We start from the raw sequence: 21,250 nt of genomic DNA on the forward strand, positions 1-21,250 counted from the left end.
TAGTTAAAGCCATTACATTAATATATCTTAGCCTCAGTTTTCAAACCTGTAAAGTGGTGGGTTGTGATAAAAATCACATTAGAGGGTAAAGTATCTGATAAACTCTAAAGCTCTGTACAAATTATTATTACCAAAAATATCCACCTCTGTTTGCATTTTATTAAAAAAAAAAAAAAGTCACACTGGTAAGTTCTTATAGGGGGACACAAGAGGTCTCCAGGGTCTGGTGTACTGGCAAAGTAGTCTGCAGACAACAAAAGTTGGATGAGAGCTTGAAGTATATCTAAGATCTTAATGTGGAGCTTTCAAACTTATTTTTAGCCACTGATTGTTAGTTAAAATAAAATCTTGGAACATAAATAAAATGTTTCAAAGTAGAGCTGCTCTGATTATAGGGCAGAGAGCAAAGTTAAGAAGGAGTGGGATTTGCAAAAGTTCTAGGGCTGAGCTAAGCCAAGTTTAAACACCATTGATCACATGAGTAAATAGAATATGGAATATAAAAGAATTAGGTTCCCTAAACTTGTTACATACTGAACAAAATATTTTGCATGTTGGTGATAAATGTGCAATATAGAAGAAAACAATTCAAATATTTGCTCTTTGTAAACTTTGGAGCAGCTGAAGCAACCAACCTATATATGCTTATCAGTTACTATCTACTTTTTCACACTAATGGAAGTATAACTAGATGGGCTAAAGTTAAAAAATACTAGGTATGGATAGGGATACACTCAAATCTGTTCTGTCTTATTTTTCACCTTTGTTTCCAAGTTAGATTTCTTCAAAGAAGTTTCAGTTCAAAGGTTCTCAATAAGTAAAGTTTATGTCATATCTAATAGGGAGACATTTTCCTCAGGCACACGGTTCAGAAAAGGAGCAAAATTTGAGTCCAAAGTTTGGCTTCACTAGTTTTCTGTAGATTTAGCCAAAGTTAGAGAGTGAACTCAAGCTTCTAATTAGAAGGATGGAAACTGTTGGAACACGGTTCAGAAAAGGAGCAAAATTTGAGTCCAAAGTTTGGCTTCACTAGTTTTCTGTAGATTTAGCCAAAGTTAGAGAGTGAACTCAAGCTTCTAATTAGAAGGATGGAAACTGTTGGAAGCAAAGCTGTGTTGGAGAACTCATCATGCATACCTGACACCATAATCTCAGCCACTAGCATATGTTGAGATTCTGTACTGTTATCTTCAGATCCTCTGTTCCTGGACAACACATCCAGTGACGTTCCTTGGTTACTTAGATCTGCTTCACTACCTACTAAAGGTCAAAAGATATAGTTAATTGACTTTTTAGGATTTAAGAAAGTTTTGATTTAATTTATATTTATAGCCTTTTGTTGGTTCTAAGTTCAGACTTATTCTTACAATAAGAGCACTCAATTAGCAATATCTTGGTGACTTAGAAAACTTCAAGTTTTCTTCAAGCTGTACCACACCCTCCCAACTTCACTCAGTGCACTTGACGGTTGAGGGTGGGGAGAGCCAGTGGGCAAAAGTCAAGACTATTTTAGATACTGGCAAAAACAATGAGGAATATACCAAAATCCTAATGAACATAATCAGCTCATAATCACAGCCCACTATTACTAAGGACAAATTAATAAGATGATCTCCCCAACCTGCCTTCCATACATATTCTTTCTCCTTCAGGCTGCTTTCAATACTATTTTTTAGCCTTTTTTATCTATATTTAGAAACATGAAGGGGCACCTGAGTGGCTCAGTCGGTTAAGCATCTAACTTCAGCTGAGGTCATGATCTTGCAGTTTGTGAGTTTGAATCCTACTTCGGGATCTGTGCTTACAGCTCACAGCCTGGAATCTGCTTTGAATTCTGTGTGTCCCTCTCTCTCTGCCCCTCTCCTGCTGATACTCTGTTTCCCCCTCTCTCTCTCAAAAATAATTAAACATTAAAAATTTTTTTTAATTTAAACTACAGAGGCTCTCCCTTTTTTTTGTACATTTATTTATATTTGAGAGACAGAGTGAGACAGAGCGCAAGCAGAGGAGGGGCAGAGAGAGAAGGAGACACAGAATCTGAAGCAGGCTCCAGGCTCTGAGCAAATGTTCAGCACAGAGCCCAATGTGGGGCTTGAACCCATGAACTGTGAGGTCATGACCTGAGCTGAAGTCGGATGCTTAACTGACTGAGCCACCCAGGCGCCCCTAAAACAATCTTTTTAAAAAGAAACATGGAAGGGTATAAACAAGCCATAATTCAACATAGGCATACAACCCCGTACATGGGAAAAATGGACCCCTAAAACACTAGTGTGTTCTCCAAGTGTGGTCCATGGACCCCTGGGTTCCCACTGCAGAGTCCATAAGGTCTAACTACTTTCACAAATACATGTGATAGTATTCGCCTTTTTTCTCTTGTTGACTTTGATACTAATGGGGCAAAGCAATTAGGCAAAATGACTGGTGCCTTAGTATGAATTAAGGCAATGGTGTCAAACTCAACTAACAGTCATGTTCTTCACCGCGCGCACACACACACACACACACACACACACACACACACACACACATATCCAGCTTCACTTAAGAAGACCTATGAAGAAAAATAAAAGAGGACCTATGAAGAAACAGTAAAAATTATTAATTTTTTAAAAATCTCAACCATGGAATACTTGGCTCTTTCATACTCTATATAATGAAATGGAAAGTATCTATAAAACACACTATGTACACATTGAAGCGATGATGGTCATTTGGAGGAAAAGCACATATGTACCCTTTGAGTTGCAAGTTGAAACTAGCTTCTCTTTTCATTGGACATAATTGTTACTTGGAAGACTGACTGACAAAGTAGGTCACTTGAAAATTTGGCAAGAAGAAAAACAATCAAGAGTATTTGTTGCCAATAATAAAACTTCAGCTTTCAAGTGAAAATTAAAATGCTGAAAATTTTTTCCCACTACACTGGAGCTTGATAAAACCCCATAACTCAAGGACTTTTCTAATGAGTTTGATGGTAATAATTAGTGAATGTGACTTGGATGTGTGTGTGACCCTTGGAAGATATGCACAATGCAGCCAACCAGCACTTTCAGATGACCAACATAATGCCACAAAATCATACATTAGTAAAAGAGCCACTCAACATACAAAACAAAAAACAAAAAACAAAAAAAACCACTGGATTTTAATGTAACAGGTGACAAAAATTTTATTGATGTGGCTTCAGATACCACACTGCAGCTAAGGTTTAAGAAACTACCACCTGTCCAGTTCTGATATGGTATCAAAAGAAGATATACAAAAAAGGCATCTGAAAGGCTATTAAATTTTCAATCCCCCCTTTTCCAAATCCGTGTCTGTGTGAGGTCAGCTCTTCTTCATAGGCTTTGACCAAAACAACACAACACCAGATTTAACATGGAAACAGATATGAGAATCCAGCTGCCCTTTATGAAGCCAGACATTAAAGACATTAAAGATATAAATGTAAAACAATGCCATTATTCTCCCTACATATTTTTGTTTTAGAAAATATAGGTATTTCATGGGGTGCCTGGATGGCTCAGTTCGGTAAGCGTTCAACTTGAGCTCAGGTCATGATCCCACTGCTTGTGGTAGAGCCCCCATCGGGCTCTGTGCCGACAGCTAGAGCCGGAGCCGGCTTTGGATTCTGTGTCTCCCTCTCTCTCTGCCCTTCCCCCCTCATTCTCTCTCTCTCCCTCTCTCTCTCTCTCTCATAAACATTTAAAACATTTTAATAAAAAAGAAAGTATAGTTATTTCATTTATTTCCCTAAAAATGTCATGTTCATACATAATAAAATATATTATAATTTTAACAGATACAGTTTTTGGTTTTATTTTTAACTTCCAATATCATAAATATTGGTAAGTTTAACCCACATTAACAAAGCTCTTTGGAGTTTTCAATCATGTTTAAGAGTGTAAAGGGGTCCTAAAACCAAAAATATTGAAAACTATTGTTCTACAGCAACAATTAATGGAAAATTCTGAAAATATAAAATAACCAATTCTGGTCCATGGATAATCAATCCATTTGTTTGCTGTTAATCTATCATATAACTTACACCTTGCCTACCAGATAAATGAATTTAAAAGTTTTTAAATAAAATTTAAATTCTCTTTGGTATGAAGACATCAAGAGGTGAATCCAAATACTCCTTCACTATTTGCATACACATTCAAGGAAAGCAAATCAGCACTACTGATTCTTCATCACATTTGATTTACTCTTCCATCCTCTTCCTCAGAGTCATAGTAAGTAATTTAAATGTGGATCACAAGCATTCTCAGGTTGGATTCCCTACACTTATTTAACATCCTGAAGTTACTTACTATAAAGGACTTTGCTTTTTCATACTAAAACCAGTCATGTGGAAGGATTGTATATGACTATCATAAAATTTCTAAACAAAATGTCTACAAACTTTATCTGAGGTGGTAAAATGCTGGCGTTTATTTCCAAGTTTGCAAATATTCCATTGCAAATAGGGGACCAGAGGGATGGAACTTCACATTTTGAACATTATCTTTTGTTTATTTGTTTTACAACTAGAGGAGATCAATTGAATTTAGTCATTAATAAGGAACTCAAAATAAAAAATAAAAAATAGAAAATAAAAATAAGGAGCCTAAACTCATAGAAAAGAAAAACAAAACAAAACAAACTTGGCATCCCTAAAAACAGGGAAGCTTTTAATAACATAAAATACTAAAAATCAGCAAAAGCATAGGATTGATGTAGAATTATTCTCCTGAGCCAAAGCAAACTAATTTAGCCACATAATTTATCATCTTACCTGCTGGTATCTGATGGCCATTCAGAGCCAGGCACCTTTTCCCATCTGGGGCTTTCACAAAACCTTCATGACACAAACACTGAGCAGATCCAAACCTCTCTTGGCAAATCTGTTCACAGCCTCCATTTTGGTGTAAGCAGGGATCTGCTCCTTGTGGGGAACAGAGGTACATTCACAGATGGGCTTGGAGATGAAAAGAGTGTCATTGATACAGATCACAGTGTACAGCTTTTGGGGAGAGAAACTTAGTGTATCTAAATGGAGCGATTTCAGAAGAGCTCCTAAAGGAGCCAGTTCTAAGATAAGCTCAGAATGTTATTACCTTATGGGTATTTATTGAGTATAGCAAGTACTTTTGTTCGAGCAGTTCTTTAGGCAGAATTGATCCCTATTTCCTGACTCATCATCTAGTCAAACTGACAAGGGGCAATTCAGAAGGAAGTTACACAGGACATTGGGTAATGCTCAGTCACTGGGGGTGGAGAAAGACTCCAGTAGAGACAGAAGCTTCCATGGCAGGTGTCTGAATTGCACCCCGAACCCCTGACCCCACCCTCAGGGCCTTTACCCAAGGGTCCTTAAAAAGAAACATTTAACAAAAGCTGGTCGGGAGAGGTAAAGATGAGATTGGAGAGGTAAAGCGTAAATTCAGTACCAAGTTGTCTTAGTTTAAACCCAATCCACATCTTACAAAATCTTTTTTCTTAATATTTATTTATTTATTTTTGAGAGAGAGAGGGCGCGCACAAATAGGGGAGGGGCAGAGAGAGACACGGAGACACGGAATCTGAAGCAGGCTCCAGGCTCTGAACTGACAGCAGCCAGCCTGATGTGGGGCTCAAAATCACTGACGGTGACCAGGGCTGAAGTCGGACACTCAACCAACTGAGCCATCCAGGTGCCCCTGCATCTTACAAAATCTTAACATCTACACAAATTAGTGAGAATTACAATACCCCCCTCCTCTTCTCCCATCAAACAATTAAAATAGTTGCAGATTCCAGCCAAAGAAAGACCGTGTAACATGTCCAGTGTACCTGGTTTTGCCAATGGATGCACTACAACCAGAGATGAGGGCTTCAGCATGCTGCCTCGAAGACGTACCCTGTTTTTGCCAGTCCTCTTGTTCACCCTGACTACCGACGGCACGGTCCAGTCAGAGAACCACACGTGATCCTCAAACACAGCAAGAGCAAACGGGTGACCTGGAATCAGTTTAAATCCATTACGTATATCTTGTCTTTGCCATGATTATTTTTAAAAAAGGACAAGGCGTATAACATACTCACACAACTCCCACACCAAATCACTCCTTAACATAGTTGCTAAGCAAGGCGCCACTAGACGCCTGCATCAAGGAGAACCCACATGACGAGCGAACCTCATCTTAGAATGGGAGCCCGGCCCCAGGTGGTCTTAGCATTGTCACACAGCACGTGGGGGATGAGAGAGTAAGGGTTGATTGACAGAATATCAAGGAGAAGACCAGGATGCGAATGTTTCCATGTTTGGTGATTCTGACTACAGTAAGTGATTTTTATCTCTCTTTGCATTAGGTCCCCTGTCTTTTGAATGGCTATAATAAGTAGTAGACTAAATTCACAGGTTGTTATAAGGGTCTTTAATAATTTGAGGTAAATGAATAGTTATCTCCTTAAATTCCCATCTCCACCAGCACATTTCCCTGCATTGGACCCCCACCCCTTTTCCTATCTCTCTTACTATGTAGTATGAGTCCACGGACCTGTGCTCCTGGTCTCATTCTTCCTGCCTTCTCTCATAACTTGTCTGTCAATTACCCCTTTCTTTTACATCTTTACTCTCTTCATTCTACTAGCTTCCTTCCCTTAGCTGATCAATATCCTCATCTCTTTGGCCCCTCTAGCATATTTTTCTTTTTCTTTCCCTTCTTAGCCAAGGTTTTTAAGTCATTTATTATCTACTGCGTCCATTTTCATGGCTCCTATCAACCCCTAAGTGGGTTCTTCTGACCTCACCTCAATTAAACCCATCTCACCATGCTCCTAGAACTGATAAAATATTCAAGTACTTGTAAGTAAGCAAGGAAATATTGTAATACACTATCTCAAGTGGTTAGAGGCTACGCTAGGGAGCCCGAAATTGGGAAGCTTTAATCATGTTGAGTCACTTTTTCCAGGACAGTTTTGTTTGTTTTTGTTTTTGTTTTTGCAAATGAACAATGGATTTGATGGATTAGAATAAATGTCTCCCTCTTCTGGCAGCATATTCAAATGACTTGTCCTGGTGACCATGAGTCTCCACCCATTATTATTGACCAGGGCCATTAAAATGTATTTTCGTTTCTAGTCCTTTGTCCCCAATTAAAGCCATAAATGCATCAAGGAAATTCTTTTATGTAGCTATGAGGTTTCTTTGTTATGGTAAGAAACGTCTAACATAAAATGTATCATCTTTAAGCTAAGTGCACATTTCAGTAGTATTAAGTACGTTCACTTTGCTGTGCAGCCAATATCTAGATCTAACTTTTTAATCTTGCAAAACTGAAATTCTATATCCATTAAACAACAATTTCCTGCTTCCCACTCTCCTTAGTCCCTGGCAAAACATCATCCTACTTTCTCCTTTTATGAATGTGACTCTTCTAGGTACCTCAAATAGATACAATCATACAGTGTTTGGCTTTTGTGACTGGCTTATTTCACTCATCATAATGTGCCCAGGGCTCATCCATGTTGTGGCATGTGTCAGAATTAGCTGTGTTTTTTAACCATATTTGACGAATTTATTTTTCTTATTTTTAATAGCAAAGTATAGTTCATGAGAATTAGCTATGGTTTTTTTTAACAAATATTTCATACTAATATAGTCTTCTTTATTTTTTTTTAAGTTTATTTATTTATTTTGAGAGAGACAGAAAGAGTGCGAGCAGGGGAGGGGCAGAGAGAGAGGGAAAATCTCAAGCAGGCTCCACTGTCAGCACAGGGCCCAAATCGGGGCTTGAACTCATAAAACTTTGACATCATAACCTGAGTTGAATTCAAGAGTTGGACACTCAACCAGCTGAGCCACTCAGGTGCCCCTTCTTTATTTTTTTTTTAATATAAGAGCCACAGTTGAATGTTTTTTGTTTTGTTTTGTTTTGTTTTAATTTTTGAGAGACAGAGAGAGACAGTGTGAGCAGGGGAGGGTCAGAGAGAGGGGGAGACACAGAATCTGAAGACAGGTTCCAGGCTCTGAGTTAGCTGTCAGCACAGAGCCTGATGCGGGGCTCGAGCCCACAAACCGTGAGTTCATGACCTGAGCCAAATCCGGACACTTAACCAACTGAGCCACCCAGGTGCCCCCACAGTTGAATATTAAGTTCAGAATGAATTCCTTCAATCTTTAAATTAAAAATCCTGAGCTAGCAGCTGAGAAGTTACCACTTAAAAACCAGTAGATGGCACTGTAATGATGGAAATGGTCATTTAGTTATTTTCATATTAAATATTTGATAATAGTTTTTAATAGGAAGTCATATTAGTCATTAGATTACAGCAGCAATAGAAATCATTCACAAAATATGTTATGCTTTTGGTTTAGCGTATGGTATTTTTACATTCTGCTTAGGAATTTTCAAATTCCTTTATACTTTCATAGAGCAAAGCTATAATTTTCCATTATTTAGGTGATGTATTTTTAAAATGATATACGCCCCCCTCCCACTAGACTCCATGACTTCACAGGAACCATATTTGTTTTACTCTCTACTGTGTTTCCATTCCCATCAAATGATTCAATAAATATCTGTCAAGTGCATGGATGAATAGTTTATGGTGGCACATAAGCTTTTAACTTATTGTAAAGTGTACCTTTAATTTTTAAAGAATCTTGTAAGTATATAAAATGTTCAATTGTACTTATCCTGATCTATTTACTGGATAATACAAATCCAGAAATTCAATTCCTCTAAGCCAAAAAGAATGGACAAAATAAATACCTTATACAGATTATTAGCTAGCTTCTTCATAAATTTTTGCACCTTCTCAACTGAACATTTTCTAAATCTCCAAAGCATATTCATTATCTCCCTGACTCTCATTCTAATATTCAATCTATTACCATATCCTCTCTGTTTTTCATTCATCATGATTTTCTAAAGCTCTAATCCTCTGTTTCACTTTGAAATGGCAATGTTCTATCCGAGGCCTTCATCAACTATTGACTGAACAACTGTTGTAGCCTCCTGACTAATTTCCTTCTCTCCAGATTTCAGTCCAACCCTTATGTTATTACCTAAGTGGTAATGCTGAGGTACCAGCCTTATCATATACATTTCCTGTTCAGGAACGTGCAATGGCTCCTGGTACCTTCAGTATTTCTCTTTTAACATTTAGCAAAGAGTCGGGGTGCCTGGGTGGCTCAGTCGGTTGAGCATCTGACTTCGGCTCAGGTCATGATCTCACGGTTCGTGGGTTCAAGCCCTGCGTCAGGCTCTGTGCTAAAAGCTAGCTCAGAGCCTGGAGCGTATTTCCAATTCTGTGTGTCCCTCTCTCTCTGCCCCTCCCCTGCTCATGATCTGTCTGTCTCTCAAAAATAAATCAATGTTAAAAAAAAATTTAAAAAGAACATTTAGCAAAGACTATAGTATTTTAATTATATTTATGAACATACACAACACTCTAAGCAAAATCTGAAAATATAATAGGATAGAAAACTATATTTATTATTCTTTGCATGTAAATGGATATACATTAATGTCTAAAGGTGATACTATCACCGAAGTACAAATGACATTGTCTAAAACATAAGATATGACAACTCAACCAAGTTCTTATTCCTAAGAGATCCTAAAATTTTTAATATTTTCCTTCTGATTTGGGGAAATTTTGGCAAAGAGAAATGATTATATGTCACTATGTTTTATCCAGTATTCCAATATGAAGCTAACGGTTGTAACTCAGGAATCCCCCAAGAAGTCTGTCGGTCTGTTTGTCTCCATACTTTTTTATCTTATGGCTGAGGGGGGGAGGGGGTGCCTAGAGGGGAGTGCGTGTGTTAAATGTATTTTGTGGGGTTTGTTTTTATTTGAGAGAGAGAGCAGGAGAGAGAGAGGCAGAGGGAGAAAGAGAGAATCTTAAGCAGGCTCCATGCTCAATTTGGAGCCCAATGCAGAGCTCGATCTCACAACCTTGGAATCATGACCTGAGCTGAAATCAAGAGTCAGACACTCAACCGAATGAGTGACCCAGGCACCCCAAACTCATTTTGTATTAACACTCATTAGCACTCAGGCCAAGATGAAGAAATCACTCATCCCAAAGCCTCACCTACATCGTTCTGGGCAAGTCTTTGGCGTTTTGAACCATCCAGATTGGCCGTTTCGATCACAGACTGCTCGGCGTCACACCAGTACAACTTGTCAGTTACATAATCAACCGTTACTCCACTGGGCCGGACCAGACCAGAACTAGCTATAACCCGTCGGCCAACGCCTTGAAAGGAAGAACTTTCAATTCGTGGATTAATCCCCATATCAGTCCAGAATAATCTCCTTTAATCAAGAAAGCATACAACACATAAAATTGCATGAAAAAATCTTCCATTCTTTCATTGCTGAAAATGTCAATGTAAATCACTTTAGATAGAATAAACTGAAGCGGTACACTAAGTAACAGAGACAATAGCAGAGGACATCGGACAAATAATTCCCAATAGCAAAAATTATCTTTCTTTGTAGAGCATCTTGGACAGGAAATGCTGGATTAAGACTCAAGTCATTGGATAAAGAAGAAATTATTAGTTTGAAAAATTGTACTATATTACTGATTGAAAGTGAGTTCAAGAGCATATTCTTAAATTAGTGTTTCATGGTGCAAAAGGCAATACAATCTTGTTAGCCTGACCCTCTGCCATGCATGTATATACTCATTATACATGTTAAGTTACAACATAAAGGGAATAGCATATTTATCTGTTATCTAGTTTTATACAACGTACTCAGTTGGTCAATTTTAAGTTCCATTAATCAGATGCTGAGGTGCATTTTTTGTGGTCAATGTGGTTCATTACCTTTTATGCTGATTAGTTTGATAGTCCTACTTTTTTGATCAGATGGCTGGCTCCAAATCAATTATCAACTACTACCAGCCTATTATTTCCCATAGACCATTGCAAAATTTTCACTAGAAACAAAACAGCGTTAGTTTTTATTTTTACTTTAATGTTTTATTTATTTTTGATACAGAGAGAGACAGTGAGAGGGGGAAGGGCAGAGAGAGAAGGAGACACAGAACAGGAAGCAGGCTCCAGGCTCTGAGCTAGCTGTCAGCACAGAGCCTGACACGGGGCTCGAACCCAGGAACGTGAGATCTGACCTGAGCCAAAGTCGGAGGCGTAACCGACTGAGCCACCCAGGTGCCCCCAGCATTAGTTTTTAATCCTTTTGGTTTAACAACTAGGAAGGAATCCATTATTCTCCTTAATTCTCTAAACCTAAACCAACATCTGTCACCAATACGTCACTAATTCACAGTTAACAACACAGTCTTCTAATCTTTTATGATTTCTATTTTCACATGTCTAAATCTAGGAATAACCTATCATATGAACTCATAATTTTTCTAAATAGAATCCATAAGCCATGCAATCTAAATACCATCCTTCACTCAGGAAAGCAAAATGTAAATTTTTACAGAAAGTAGTCTAATGGGCTTGGGTCTAACTGATTAATGAATTATAGCTCACTCTTTTGTTAAAAAAAATTAAATTTGCTTAAAATAAAAGTTATCTGAATACTGAAGTCTGTATTTGTGAATAGAAAGTTAAAAGTCATTAAAAGGATGAGAAAGTTATACCTATGATATAGATAGGTATAGCATTTCCAAAATTTTGAGCGAATCTCATGGATTTTCTTGATTTCTGATTTCACTGAACACTTAACATCTTAAGACAAATTTTGGACACTAGTAAATCAAACATGAACTGTCTCATGACCTCTGTGGGAAAGTGCCTTATTTTTACAAATACTTACTTGGCCGTTGGATGAACAGCAATTCCTCGTGGCTGAGAGATGTCCTCCTTGATGATTATTTCACGATGCTTTCCATTTAAATCACTCCTTTCAATGAGAGATCTCCTAAAATGTATATAATATAAAGGAGCTTGTTACATTAATTTTACTTCTTTTTTTAAGTTTATGTATTTATTTTGGAAGAGAGTCAGCATGAATGGGGGAGGGACAGAAAGAGGAGAGAGACTCAGAAGCAGGCTCCACATTGTCAATGCAGAGCCCGATATGGGGCTCAAACCCACAAACCACACGATCACAACCTGAGCTGAATCTAGAGTCGGATGCTTAACCAACCGAGCCACTCAGGCACCCCTACATCAACTTTACTTTTTATACTAAAAAACTCCTTTTCTCTGTTACTTACTGAAATGCAAAGATAGGCATTCTAAACTACCTCCATCACATATGCACATGCACACACACACACACACACACACACACACACACACCTCCCACACACAGGTCAGGACATAACACCCATGAATTCTACTTTTCTTAAATAGTCTTTTAGTTAGCATCCCAATATTTATCCCACGCAATTAAAATACACAGTGAAAGGAAAAGGTAAGAGGGGACGGTGTCAGGGGCTGGCCGGGACAAAGCCAGGGGAGAGGAACTGTCAACTTTGTGGCCATAGATCACAGGAAGGAGAGCGAACAGACCCCGAGGGCCGCACAGACAGCCAGCACAAGGACAGCACGGAGAGATTTATACTGACTTAACTTTCTTCTATATGATTCTAAGACAAATGAGAGTACTGAAATATTATTTGCGATTCTTTACATTAAAAAAATAATAATAACCCTTTGGAATCTGGCAGGGGAGAAAAATCCCTGTTCCCTCATTTTTCCATTTACTTGTTAAATGGACCTTTATTGTTAAATAAACACTTACTGACCACCTACTGTGTGTCAGTGACTGGCCTAAGCATTGGAGACAACAGTAAACAAAACCCTGTCTTTGTCCTTACAGAACTTAGAGTTCAGCAACAGAGGGAGAGAGAATTACAGCATAGCAAATATAAAGAATGCAGTCAGCAGCCTCAAGGCAGATGCCTTATTGCAGCACACTTTCACCCTGTGCACCAACCCAGGTTTCCCAGCGGCAGCCAGGAGCAGGCAGGACCACAGGCAGAGGGGATAAGAAGCACCACCCACCCCCCCACATGCTGTCTGCTCAGCCTTTTTCCCTACTGCAAACCAGAAAGTATAATTATCTTTAATTCATTCAACAAACACCTGAAAAGGGCCTATCTCTTGTTCATGTGGGCAATGTCTACATGAAACAAGCCTGCCCAGAAACACAGGGAAGAACTATTCTCTCTTCCCTGTTCCGCTAAACAGGAAGGAAATCTCTGTGTGATTCATTCAAGTGTACTTTCTGGCCACTCGGTCGGGAAGAGGCTTCATATATTGCCCCCACAGGTTATATGAAGGAGAGAGGCCGAGCTAAAACTGGCTCAGGGCCTGTACTGGTCAAGTACAGCTCAAGGCAGTGGATAATTTGAAGCCATATGTATTCCAGGGCCACTTTTAAAAGATAATTCTATTCCCAGATGAAGTGATGGTCGGAAAGGTACTGCTGGGTGGAAGGTATTTTTGAGCTCAATGTGTCAAATTCACTCAATCACAACTGTCACTGAGACTGTCCCTTGGTGGGAGGGAAGGAATTCTGAAGCCACTTCCTTGTGACCAGGGGAGATAAAACTGTCAATTCTGATCTCACTGGTACATCATCTCTAAATTCTTACTGTTTTGAGCAGGAGTGAAATGATGAGAATCAGGACGGACACAAGCTCCTGACCCTGGCGCTGTCTTAGGCAGGACTGCTGGAATTGACTGTCAAAGCCCCCCCCAGGGGTTCACCCAATAATCGACCTCTATTTGATTCAGCCAGAAAGCAAATCTCTAACTCTGGTGTTGGTAATAGGAAAGCAAAGACAAGGACGGACATTTGAGTGCACAGGAGCTCAAGCATGACCCTTTATCTAGGGGAGCACCGCTCTCTTTTTATCCATTACCTAATTGGTCTCAATGCCACTGGGATCCTCCAAAACCCACCCTATTTCCTGGATAGGAGTTGTCCATCCAGAACTACAGAAGAGCGATTTATACCTCATGATAGTTTTTGTTACCTCAGCAGAAGGAGCTAACATACTATTTTTACCCTCCTGATTCATTTTTTTTTTACTGGGCATTTGACTTCAAGAATCAGGATTCCTTAATGCTAAATAATAGCGTTACCATTGGAATGATCAATTAGCTTCCTTCCTATGTTTAGATGATAATTTGAATCTGTCTTTTCCTCAGCCAGTATAAACAGTAAGCATCTACTCTGGTTCCTTTAATTGGTTAAAAGTTTGCATATAATCTAATATCATAAACTTGGAATCTCAGTTATTCAAATCCAATTTCTGGTTAATATCAAGGTTTTCAAGCTTATAAACCTCTCATTTCCAGACAAATTAAAGGTTTTCTTGTAACAGCTGCCGTTAGAGGGAAGGACTTAGAAGGGCTTGTTATTACGGAAGTTAATGAACTAGGAAATTTGAGGTCTGATTTTCCAGGACACGGAGGTGTGTGACGGTCTCCTGAAGGCATTGCCTTGTTGTAGGTACCGTGGGGCTATTAATCAAACACTGTTAAAATTAAAGGTGCCCTGCACATGTGGGGAATAGGAGGAGACCCGGCATCCTCAGAGAGGCCGAGAGCGGCTGACATCTGCTGTCCTGATCAACGCTACCCTTCTGAGAACAGCCGTGTACAAGCTCTGTTATTACGCACAGCTGACACTTTAAAATGTCCTTTCAAGTAGGTTCAACACAGAGGAAGCTGTTATTATGACTTTTATCATTACCACAACTGAAATTCTAGATCTACTTCATGCTGGCTGCTTGCCATTGGAAAAGTTATTTTACTTCTTTCATTCTCAATGTTTTCATCTTTAAATTGGGGACAAGAAACCTCACCTTTTTCAATAGTGTCATGGACATAAAGGTCTTAGCACAGTGTCTGATGCACCTCAGTGATTCAATAAATAAATATCCAAAGAATAAAGAAAGATATGTGTAAGTGAATGAATGAATGAATAAAAATATATTTACCCTGGACATAAAAGTACCGTATTATTGATAACTGTACACCAAACCATACATCTGACTCATTTTTAGAACATCATTTGTTTCCTGTGGATTATCCAGACCAAAAAAGATTTTCTGGGACATAGGAAACCTACTCCCAAGCATATAAACCTGTTCCCTGGGACTTGGGAGAAGTTCTGTGTTGAGACCACTGATTTCATGGAGGTGAAATCCTAATTAATTCTATCTTCTTTTACTTTAACACAGTGGCATAGATACCAGATGTTCAGGTTGATTACCATTATACTTTATGGCTTTAAGGAAACATCCTAGAGCACAGAGCATTTCAATGCCATTCTGTGACAGCTGCCTGGATTCTTGGGATAGCTACCTGTCTCAGAGGCAAGGCCTGGGCTCTCATGAGCACACATAAGAGACACAGACCCTTCTCCCACCACCCTCCCCCATCCCCCCACAACTGGCCACATTCCTGGGGCTCACACAGGTCACACACACCAAGTGCAGCTGCCACTCCTGCAGCCCCAAGGGCAGTGTACCCAGAGGGCAGAAACATCACAGTTTCTCTCCAGTTCCGTTCTTTCCCATGTAAGGGAAAGGAGACCACCTTCTTCAATCTCGTGGGGACTCTCCTCACAACTCCCACATGAAGCCCTGCTCCTTCCTTCATGCTTATTAACCGGGAGCCTGCATGTGGATTCCAGTCTGTAAAATGAGAGGGTTGGGCTAGCTGATCCCTGAAGCCCCTTCCATCGCTCCCTCTGGGCTTGTACACCACTCGAGTATTTGGCAATAATTTATTCATGGCCTTACTTATACATCTCTTGTACTGATACTCAGACCAAGCATTTGTACTGGTTTTGCCTGTGTACGCATGCCTTAGCTCCCTGGCTAAACTGTAAGCTGACCGCAAAGATGGACAACTCCTCATGCTCCGGTGCATTTCCCTTGTTACCCAGGACTGGGCTTTTTCCATAGTAGGTGCTCAAAGGATGCTTGTTGAGTGAATTAAGACATTTCTCTGATTACCACAGCCGGAAGTGCAAAAACATACTACTTTCTTGGTCCTCACAATTCTCCCTTGGATACAGATCCAATCTTGATTTCATCGTGCTTGGTGGTGGGGGGGGAGAAGAGGGGATATGGACGGCGGAAGGGGCATTTTTCCTCCAGTCCCAGCCAAGTGCCCAGCAACATTTTCTTGAGTACGAAGTGGAGGATGAGACCAGCAGTATTACCTATGCCATCACTCCCATCCCATGTGGCTTAAAACTGAAGGTGGAAGCGTACCCTCTGTCTGTCCAGTAGAATTTGCGGTCAATCCAGTCTACAGCAAGACCTTCTGGCACATCAACTTCTTCCTCGATAAGCCTTTCTCGCTGAGAGCCATCCATATTAGCTCTCTCTATCCACTTCAGGGCTGTATGGGCAAAATATATCTACAAAAAAGAACATAGGCATTTCTCTCTGATTTGCTTTTAAGAAATTAATGTAGAATATATACAAATGCGGAGGGTAACCTTCAGATCATACAGTGTAATCATTAAGAGCTTGGCTTTGGAGAGAGACACAGCAACACTGAATTCCACCGTCGCTGCTTCCCAGATGGCTGCAAACTTCAGCGAGTTCCTCAGTGTCTTAGACTCTCCATTTCCTCACTTGTTAAATGCAGATAATAATACCAAGTGCATTATTATATGTACATATATGTGTATATATGTAATTGTGTGAATATATAAATATATGTATATTATGTGCATATATATGTATAACTCCTTAGCTCTGTGCTTGACACATATTTCTATTGCTACTGGTATTTTATTCTTTGGTCATTGGTCAATAACAAGCCATTGCATTTGAACTCTAATGGCTTCTACAGCCTGAAAGGGAACAGTGAGGAGCAGTTTCACTTGGCTGTGTCTTCTACTGCCCAATTCACAGCACTGCACGGCACTCCAAGTTGGGAAACACAGGTTCCTCTCCTAGATTTGGCCTTCATTTATTTAATTGTGCAGCCAAGTCTTTGACCTCAATTTTTTCAAGGGTAAATAAAGATGACAAAGTTAGACTAGATATTTGCTAAAGATTCTTTCATCTCTAGCCATATTTAATTTCATTTTAATTAGTCCACCTTGTTCAACAGAACATACCTTGCAGGTGCAAAGCTTTTTTTCAGTCTACTATGCACACTATCAAACAGGCACAAGAATTTTGCAAGAGGGTTAAAAACTGCCCTGAGTCAGCTGACAATTTAATGATAGCATGTGTGGAGTTTTAGCTGTGAGTGCATACATCTACATAAACCTGTAATCAATGATGAGAATGTCCATAAACATTTATTATCTAATGAGTTTTCATCTTTCAAGATAAAAATAGAAAACGTTCTATTCCATAACACAAAAATGGGTACTTCTCATATTAAAAAACACTAAGCTAGAGCTCTTCTTCTCAAATTCAAATGTGGAAATCTTGTTAAAATGCAGTTTCTGACTCAGGGGTCAGGGGAGGAGTCTGGGAATCTGCAACTCTACCCAGCTCCAGGTGGTGTTGATGCTTCTGGTCCAAGGACCACCGTTTAAAAAGCAAAAAATGAGAACTGGACCAGAGAAATGAAAATTAGTCCATTCTAGGTCTTTTTATTCACTTTATAAAGAATGCTGACTATGTAGGGGAAAAAAAAATAGTTTAGTAATAAATGAATCTTGAACTGATTGTTTCTGTTGATTATTTCTTTTTGTTAATATAATTCTTCCATGGAATCATATAGATTCAGTACAGGGTAAAGAAAGAAGGATTTTTTGCTAGTATTTAAGTACAAAACTTCTATTTGCAAAAAACAGTTATATTTGGCTATAAATCCATAGCAATTAGACACAGAATCGATTTGCTTCATTCTGCCTCTTTTGGCCATTTACTAGACTGCTTCAAATCAGGAAGAAACAAAAATACAAAGTTTAAAATTCTAGGAATGAATTCACCATCTAGTTATAACTAAATTATTAATTAACACTATGTAAATTTATAATTACTGTGTGATTAGCTTCCACAAGACAGTGTAGCATATCATTTCAAGCACATTGTAACCTAGCACAAATATAACCAGAAATTAAAGATCAAATGGTCAGTTGATACAAGTGACAATATACAAATTTTTTAAACTTAAAAAATAAAATTGATTATTATATAAACAATGTTGTAAGACTGTCATTCCCACATGAGCCATAAAATCTGTGTTTCTGATGGCCATGCTTAAGAGGCAATTGAATTCTATCTTTCAAGAACTTATATTAAATTCAGATTACTAGCCCATATTTCCAATGTCCCACCCCAACCTCCCACTCCTTTCCTTATCAGCAAATAACTGAAAACCTATTTATGGCAGTCTTCCTATGTGTATGGCATTCAGCTAGCCTCCTATCCTCATCTCCCGAAATGAAACAAAATTTAAGATTCTGTCCAATCATTCCCAATAAAATGGCAATCTCAATAAGGACCATGGTGGGGTTACGAGAATAGGAATATCCTTAACATTTCCTAAATGACGTTACTACATTTCTCTGTGCCTAATCATTCTGAGCTTAGCAGAGGATTTTCAAGTAGCTCAGGTCATCTGTTAGGATGAAATCCTTTACTCTGTCCTTAAAGCACAGCCACATCTGTTCGGGCGACAAAACCATACCTTATTTTCCACAGGGTCGTGATCAAGGGCAAAAACCATTCCCATTTGCTGGCTGAGCAGGGATCCATAATCTGTTCCATCAAAATGCACATGTCGAATATCTTGAGAATTGGCAAACAGCAAAAATGGCTCTGGTCCTGTTAACCAGATTCAAGTATGGTTCCATTTAAATATGCCTTGGAACCCAGAAAGCACTTCTGACTCTTCCTTTTCATTGTACCCGCTTTCTGCAGTTCTCGTCTTCTTAACTTCCCACCCGTGTGGTGTAGGTTAAGACAGGCAAGACAATTTCTTGTATGAGGCAACATTTTACCAGAATTCCATTTTATGGGACTCCCTTCAGTCTAGGTGCCGGCTTTTAAAATGCAAATTACTTGTCTGAAGAGCCAGCATCAAATAGCGAACATCAGAGCTAGATGATGCAAGTCTTAGTGCCATAATCTCCTTGATTCACACATATGGAAACATATTAATATCAGCAGATTGCATTAATTCGTGTCCAAATAAATACCCTTCTCTGGTCCTTTTAAAAAGGGAGGCATGATTATTTGAGTTAATAACATGACCCCTGATCATTTTCAGAGCTCACATTACACCACATTCACTAAAGCCCTGAGAAGCTAAGAGTATTGGGGACTAAGGCAAGCTCTGCAAGGTCATCATTATGTTATCCCAGATCACAAGCATAATGAACTCTGGGAGCGATGACATCAATCTCATATAAAGCTAGGATTTCTAAGGCTGCTGACAAACAAAAGAGATATGTCAGAAGATAAAAAAAAGTGTCCAAGCATACAGCTACATATTAAACCTTGATATAGAAAGGACAGGATTTTTAAAAAAAGGACAGGAATTTTCAAAGTATTATGATGGTTACATTCACAGGAGAGATGAAAATCAAATCAATCAACAAATATTTATTAAACATCTCTAAAGATTATTCTGGTCATGACTTTCACATATACTGGCATGCCATGCTTGATGTTATGGCAAATCTTCGCTGAGTGCTAATTGACTTAGAAATATTCCTCAAAGCCACACTGAGATATCACTTCACACTGGTCAGAGGGGCTAAAATGAACAAATCAGGAAACTACAGATGCTGATAAGGATGTGGAGAAACGAAGACACTCTTGCACTGTTAGTGGGAATGCAAACTGGTGGAGCCTCTCTGGAAAACAGCATGGAGGTTCCTCAAAAAATTAAAAATAGAATTACCCTATGACCCAGCAATTGCACTGCTAGGAATTTACCCAAGGCATACAGGAGTGCTGATGCATTGGGGAACATGTATCCCAATGTTCATAGCAGCACTGTCAACAATAGCCAAATCATGGAAAGAGACTAAATGTCCATCATCTGATGAGTGGATCAAGAAGATGTGGTGTGAATATATATACAATGGAGTACTACATGGCAATGAGAAAAAATGAAATATGGCCATTTGTAGGAAAGTGGATGGACCTCGAGGGTGTCATGCTAAGTGAAATATGTCAGGCAGAGAAGGACAGATACCATATGTTTGCACTCATATGTGGATCATGAGAAACTGAAGAGAAGACCATAGGTGAAGGGAAGGGGAAAAAAATAGATACAAACAGAGAGGGAGGGAGGCAAACTACAAGAGACTATTAAATACAGAGAACAAACTAAGGGTAGATAGGGTTTTGGGATAGAGGGAAAATGGGTGGTGGACATTGAGGAGGGCTCTTGTTGGGATGAGCACTGGGTGTTGTGTGGAAGCCAATTTGACAATAAATTATAATCATAAAAAAGAAATATTCCTCAAAACCATGATTATTATTTATGCGACTCCTATTTATATTTACAATGTGATTTTGTGTTCCATTGCCAGAAATAAAAACTCGGATTTTCTACTCAGAAGCCAAAAGCAATTTAACTCTCTATGTTTCTAAATAAAATGTTTTCACAAATCTTTTTGCAGAGACACATGTTCAAACGTCCATAGCACTAACCTGATGCTACACAGCTTTTTTGGTCCAGTTGTAGGTCATACCCAGGAAAGCAACCACATTCCCAGGATACTGGGCTAAGAGGGAGGCAGAGCTGGCTACATCCACCATTATCAGGTGATGAACAGCCTACAAAAACAATCACTTGCTAATGATGTCATGTCATTCAAAAATATAACAATTTTTCATCAAAATATTGAATGAGCTAAGTATACATTGGCTTTTAAATCCATTTCCACAATTATTTATACTGCTGCAAACAAGTTTATTTTTCAGACCATAAAAACAAAATGTCATCGCATTCCATTTCCTATAACTTGATATCTTGAGTGTTAACCCTGCACATCCCAACAGCCCTTGTCCTCTGTGTTGTCACTGAGCTTGAAAACAAGTGCACTGGCAGCGGCTGCAATAAGAAATATATTTTGATGAACTGGACAGCTGGTCTAACTCTTGCTGGTGAGTAATATATTTTTTCTCACATGTATTTTTGGCCTGATTTCTTTTGCTTTCTTTATTTAAAAAAACCCTACACATAACTCTTCTGCCAATTTTAAGTTACATCCAGCCCTCTATAATGCTTCAGTCTCTATGAAGATCAAAGTAGAAAGATATTTATTAGCTGCAAGGAGCAGGCTAAAAATTCTGTGTCCATTATCTTTCAATGCTGGCCACCAATACAGAA

General features: G+C 38.9%; 1 protein-coding gene across 1 annotated transcript in view; it reads right to left on the bottom strand.

Moving 5' to 3' along the window:
- Positions 1 to 21,250, bottom strand: part of EGF (epidermal growth factor) — a 100,499-nt gene that overhangs the window by 26,257 nt on the left and 52,992 nt on the right. Inside the window, exons 9-16 of the mRNA XM_029919099.1 lie at positions 20,569 to 20,694; positions 18,593 to 18,729; positions 16,204 to 16,352; positions 11,778 to 11,882; positions 10,075 to 10,298; positions 5,821 to 5,988; positions 4,784 to 4,933; positions 1,138 to 1,260 (exon numbers count right to left, since the gene is read on the bottom strand). Of these exons, the coding sequence (XP_029774959.1) occupies positions 1,138 to 1,260; positions 4,784 to 4,933; positions 5,821 to 5,988; positions 10,075 to 10,298; positions 11,778 to 11,882; positions 16,204 to 16,352; positions 18,593 to 18,729; positions 20,569 to 20,694 (1,182 nt within the window). The remainder of the gene's footprint in view (positions 1 to 1,137; positions 1,261 to 4,783; positions 4,934 to 5,820; positions 5,989 to 10,074; positions 10,299 to 11,777; positions 11,883 to 16,203; positions 16,353 to 18,592; positions 18,730 to 20,568; positions 20,695 to 21,250) is intronic.

This window comes from Suricata suricatta, chromosome 1 (genome assembly GCF_006229205.1).
Source record: "Suricata suricatta isolate VVHF042 chromosome 1, meerkat_22Aug2017_6uvM2_HiC, whole genome shotgun sequence".
Taxonomy (NCBI): domain Eukaryota; kingdom Metazoa; phylum Chordata; class Mammalia; order Carnivora; family Herpestidae; genus Suricata; species Suricata suricatta.